Here is a 6000-nt window from a genome sequence, read left to right as displayed (position 1 = left end):
GATTCGCCCAATCGAGCATATCCCCTAAGCTCACTTATCTGCAGCAGCGACCTCTCGGTTGGTCGTTTAAAAACGAATTGCCGGGCGATAAAGAACACAAGTGGCTGTGTGTGTTTGACCATTTGTTTGTGTTGGTGTGTGTTGAGTGGAAAGTTTAACGGAGGAAAGCTGGTGAGGGAAGAAAAACGCTAAACTTCCGGCCAGAGTTCCCTTCTCTTTCCGGGGGGAGGCCGTTGGGGTTGAAAAGTGACATAAAATAGTGGTGGAAATGGTAAAACTGTGTAGCTAAAATAAATCGCACCACTCACTGGCCACCCGTGCATGTGTGCATGTGTATGTGTCTGTGAGCATTCTTTCCAAGTGTGAAAAGCCCAATCCTCCTGAATCTGGTCCTCGCCGGAACACCGGAACGCCGGAACGCCAGAACGCCGGAAAATGCCATCGGACGTGGCGGGAAACTCCGGAAACGAATTGATGGTGGCACGGTGGTGGTCACTCCCCCGGGGTGGCGATTGAAAAATGTAAGAAAATGGTCGCCAACGTGCAAAGTGGTGCGGAATGCTAGCGCAGGAAGTACGCTCGCAGGACGGATGGTCGCAGTTGGTGGTGGCAACGACCTCTGGAGTCTTGTGGGGTTCGGTTTCTCACCTGCCCTCGCTCGCCCGATCGTGCCATGATTAAGGGTAATCTGTGGTGAGGAAAGTGAATCAAACAAACGTCGCGCACAGTTCGAACGAGGTCACAAAAACGCACTTCCGCTTATCGCGTCCATTTTTCCGTCGCCGTTGTCGTCGTAGTGTGCCATGCCAGCAGCTGTCAGCCATTCCGGACCCCGCGGAGGGGATTGGCTTTATTCAAAACGCGAAAAGTGAATCGGTGCAATCGGAGTGTCCGTATCTTGGCGGAGCGTATCCTGGACGGGGTGTTGCCGTGAGAAATAAATAAATCGCAACAACCCCTCGTGCGTTTTTTTTGTGTGCGTGATTTTAAGTGTTTGTGATCGAGGCCAATAAAAGGGCGTTGGTGAGTGGGTGAGTTGCAGGTTGCATCAGGATCGCCGCACACCGGCCACCATCTTGCACCATGAAGTGTCACAAGCGACTGACGCTGGACATCTGGATCCTGCTGGCGTATGTGCTAGGTAAGTGCCGTTTGATTTACGATACACTTTACGATGCCAGCCGAGACCGACTAAACCGGCATGGTTCACAGAGCATAGTTTCGCGCCATCTCCATCACCATCGTCCACACCCTTTGCTGTTCGGTCACAGGACACCGCTTTCCATTGTCTTAAGTATTGCTAGACGGAGAGAGAAAAATGCACAGAGAGCGCAGGGGCCATGAAAAGTGGTGGAAAGTTCTGCTACAGAACTGAAAAGAAGCGGGAAACTCGTAACCTTTTTTAATATACTTGCTGCACATAAAAGCATGAAGCATAAAACACACGCTCTTGGAAAGCTTTTCATTTTATCGTTTCACCAACCCTCCAGCGTACCTAGTGGGGCCGGACCGGCAAACCCCTTCAAGTGTGACGGCCTTATTACTTATTCTCTAATAACATCGATTCTCGGTACCACTCACTGCGGAGCCAGCACTTGGTAATGCGTTTTACGAAACAAAGGACACTACATCAAAGGACAGGAGCACGGACGGAGAGCGTGCGCACATACACAAAACGGCAGAGGACACTCTCTGATTACAGGAGCCATTAGTGGGTCATTGGCGCAGCGCTTGGCTGCTGGTTGCTGCCGTTTCGTGCTCATCGCAAAAAAAAAACGCAGAAAAAAATCACAATGTTTGCGATGCTGGTGCTGCTGCATTTCTTATGACACGTTTTTTTGTTGGCCTCGCTTTTCCCAAAGATTTCCGCCTGTCTCTCGTCCCATTCCGCTCCGCCAAACAATGGTGCATTCGTCATTGTTGCGCGCACTCGAACAAAACGAGAAAACTCCCCCGGTGGGGGGGAAAGTAAATCATTTCGTTGGATTTTTAATCACCGCACGCCGCTTGCGCCGAATTGCAGCGAAAGAAGGGACCCGCTAACGAGGCAGAAAGAATGCAATAAAAAAGAAAAAGAAAATGCAAACATTCGGTAGGGAAATTGATTAATGGTTTAAATAGCGGATTTTCCGGTTTGATGACCGCCATCACGCGCCCGCACCCGTGCTGAGTGATGGTTCTTTTGGTTCTTTGGACCCTCTCCCGCGTCATTCCTTGCGTTTGGTTTTTCGTTTTTCAACACTTTTTTTTTTGCTGCTGCTCCCCAGTAGTTGGCTCTGGCAAAAATGTCGCATCGCAGCAACATGGTATAACTGAGAGCGAGTTGCGATGGGGAATGTCGGGTTTTTTTTCATGTTTCCCCCGATGTCCGGCGGTGCTGCGGCGTGTCATCGCGGTGTCCTACTTTTTCCCCGCTCCCTCTGACCGACCGGGATCATCTTAATTAGAAATTCATGGATAATGAATTGCATCTCGTCCGCCTTCCGTTCTGTGGCAGGACGCAAGCGAGCGGGCGCCTTTGATGAATGTCACTAGCAACCCACGGAGCGAACGGTTAAGGGGGGGGAATCACTCTTCGCATGTTCCCGTGACAGATGCTGGCGGGTTCAAAGATGAAAGAATAAATCATCATTATGTTGCTGTGGGTGATATTTTATGGATGAATTCAGTTTCCACTCCGGTTTTTTTCATTTCTTTTCACACACCACTCATTCCTACGAAGGTGTGACTACCAAGAAGCTAGAATCAGATTCCAGTAATCATATAGCCATCAGTCGTCGCGTCGCTTTTCAGGGATCCAAGCTGCATTCCCATTCCCTCAACATTCAGCAGCTTCATTACTTTCGAAAGCGTGCCAAACCCCGTACTTTATGCTCCATTTCTCGTGCTTTACGATGACACAAATGCACCGAAGCAATCGATTTCGCATGCTCTCAGGAGCGCTCGCGACGCCATTTCGATTCCGTCGTCGTCGTCGTCGTTGTCGTTGCTGCCAAACATCGAACCCACATACCGGTGCAAGGGTCTACTGTTGGTGGTGGACGACCTGACGTGAACATATCTATTTTCGCGCTCCTCCAACTTGCGCGGCACTTGGCTTTTCCTTTCCTTGGCGTGGCGTAAATCTTTCATTTCGCTCTCAGCCGAGCTTCCTGTGCGGACGAAGAGGAGGACAGAGGAAAAAGGGGGTTGCTGCTGGCCTGGAGTGTCTGCGACGCCACCGGGAACGACATAAATCTTGCGCAACTCGAGGGTCCTTGCGGCGGGGGCGTCGCAACCCTGGCAGGAGTGATTTTCCGTTGCACTTTTCCTCAACACCCCCCAACCAGGTCGGTGGCAGCACTAACAGGAGTAGCCGGAGCACGTGGTGAAATGGTGAGGAAAATGCAGTCATCGTTTTTCTGTTACCACCACCACCAACCCTTTCTCTATTCGATCGATCTCTCCCCACCCGGAGGGCCTGCGACAACGACGACGACAGCTGCATGACGATACATGGTGGAAAGTTTTCCATTTTTGTTTTTCCTTCCCTGGCCACACTGTACACTGTAGCGCCAAGTGGATTGAATCACCGAGGCGAAACCAATCGGTAAGAAAAATGCTTACTTCCAAGAACTAAGCTAGAAATACGATACGAGGCCACTCCTTGCGCGCGTGTGTCTGTGGTTTTTGGGGGCCAAGCACAATCCAAAGAAGAACGGAGTGCTCGGGGAGTTGGCGACCGAACTGTAACATCTTGGACGCCCCAGGACAGGAAACTAGCGTATTTTTAAGTACTTTATCGTTGTTTCGTTGTTTCGACTTCGACGGTCGCCCAGTCCCATCGATACCGAATGCCTGGAGACAACAGCCTGGCGCTCAATTATCTGTTGGTTTTTCGGGGTGTGAGGACGGCACGGCAGAGTAGAGTAGACCACTTCACAGGTCCGCAGGATTTAACAGTTAGTCCGTGTACTGGCACTGGCACTGGTTATGGTGGTGATAAAATTGAAAAGTTGCTACGCGTCCTGTATTCGATTCGCTTCGCTTCGCAAAGCCCCGGTGGTGGACCGGTGAAAGAAGGTCCTCGGATGGTGGTGGTCGGTGTGGTCGATTGCGAAATAGATGTGACCACGGTTGAGTGCTACTCGCCCGTTTTCGGTTGGGACTTATTGCAAGTTGGGTGCAAGTTTGGAAGATGTAACTTAATTTCCAACTGGCACCACCACTTTTGCTGAGTGCGTTTGTTGGGTACTGGTGGTTTAGTGTGTATGGAACCGATAAATTTGCCAGTTGGTGCTTTGGGTTAGTTTTTGAGCGAAAACTTTTGATTGCCGCAGTTGACAGACCGTCGAATTTATGTTCGGAAAAAATAAACATTACTTATAAACCAGTGCCCAGGTTGAGGGAACCGCGGTTTCGCGGTTTTCACGGTAAGCAACCGCCACCGGAGAACTTATAAACAGCACGTACTTACTGGTTTAATTGGCACGAAGCTACTGCAGCTACGACAGCGTCGCAAGACGAACCATTCTCTAGTGTAGAATGCACTGATTGGTTGTTACTGAGCTTCATTAAATTATGAGAAACATGATATCTGAATGGTGAAACTTGTCCGTCAAGGAGATGCTTAGATAGTTTTTTTGAAAAATCATAATGTTGCTACCAGCGTTATGGAATAATTAGTAGCAAAGCGTAGGGAGAAGAAGATTCGAAAGGAAGGTTGATTATTACAATAAGTGCATTATTATTTTATTATTGAATGTAACTTAGCAAAAAAGCGTTATTTGCATGAACTAATACTCAAATTTCGTAATTAAAAAACGAACTTGTTGGACTGATCGGAAACTCTTCTTGAATTTGGAACTGGAAAGGATTTGTAGCTATTCTCAACCAAGCCGTTGTAAAATTGGACTAATAAACAATCTTTCGAGAGATTATCAACTACCTTGATAGTTGATAAATACTTGACATGGATGGATTAAATTAAACAACAAAAACCGTCAGCATATTCTGAATGAATGTAGAGTCTAGAAGAAGAGTATTTCATCAAGAAAAGGTGACATAGTCCAAGCTTACGCGGTAGTAGCCACTACAAACCATCACTGGCGTCATCCTTTGAAGTTTTTGAGTCGTACATTAAAATATACATAAAACACGACCAAAAATTCACAAAAGACTATAATTTTTCGCATAAAAAAATCTCAAAACCCACTGGAATGGAGGTAGTGTGCTGTAGCATTCCGTAGAAGTAATTTCACAGGAAATGCAACCAACCATTCTCCTCTCAACATTCATTGCTCTTCATCGCAAAATTTCAATCATTCCAAAGGAATACGTATTAATGAACTGTGTGATCTCTATCACATTCAGCAGCGGCGATAATAAAACCAACGGTGCTATTTGCTAGAAGTCCCATTCGGCAGTATTTCTCCGCTAGGGATGCTGATTGGAAATGCCATCAGATAGGATATCTATCAGCTTACACGACTTTTTCAACGGGTGGTTCTGTCGTACAACCTGATCAACGCTTTGATGTTTGTCCGTTTCGAAGGATCGAAACAGTTCCAGCGCAAAATGATGCCCTTGAATAACATTTATTCATAAAATATAGTCCTAAAAATAATTATACCATCGATGGTGGAGCATAATGACAGGTGTCAGCCAGTAAAAACTGAATTTTTTGAAAGGTTTTATTCCGCAATCCACTGGTTTTTAATTCATACATTCCGATTTTATTCGGTCGGGTTCTCCACCACTGGCTCGCTACCATTGTGCACGATATAAACATTTATTCTGAATTTGTGCAACTCTTCCAGGTCAGTGTGCATGGCATGGCCCCATGTCTCTTCTGCTGTGTCCTTGGCATCATGCAATTCACAAAATGAAAGCACCGGCGGCACCGTATTTGCGGAATATTAAACAGCAAGAGCTGTGCGCTGTGACGCCAGCCAAAGGACCACACGTGCGCGGTACTTAAACCTCTCAACAGCGCACAGCTGTAGCACACAATAAGCGTGA

The 6000-nt window shown here is 47.5% G+C and overlaps 1 protein-coding gene across 1 annotated transcript in view; it reads left to right on the top strand.

The window, feature by feature from the left end:
• The first annotated feature begins 259 nt into the window (after positions 1-259).
• LOC126574440 (kin of IRRE-like protein 1) overlaps positions 260-6000 on the top strand; it is an 82049-nt gene continuing 76308 nt past the window's right edge. Inside the window, exon 1 of the mRNA XM_050234639.1 lies at positions 260-1141. Within this exon, the coding sequence (XP_050090596.1) occupies positions 1084-1141 (58 nt within the window). The 5' untranslated portion in view covers positions 260-1083. The remainder of the gene's footprint in view (positions 1142-6000) is intronic.

Source organism: Anopheles aquasalis, chromosome 3, assembly GCF_943734665.1.
Source record: "Anopheles aquasalis chromosome 3, idAnoAquaMG_Q_19, whole genome shotgun sequence".
In the NCBI taxonomy this organism is placed as follows: Eukaryota; Metazoa; Arthropoda; class Insecta; order Diptera; family Culicidae; genus Anopheles; species Anopheles aquasalis.
Note: the sequence above shows the minus strand (reverse complement) of the source record. Positions and strands in the feature narration are given on the sequence as shown.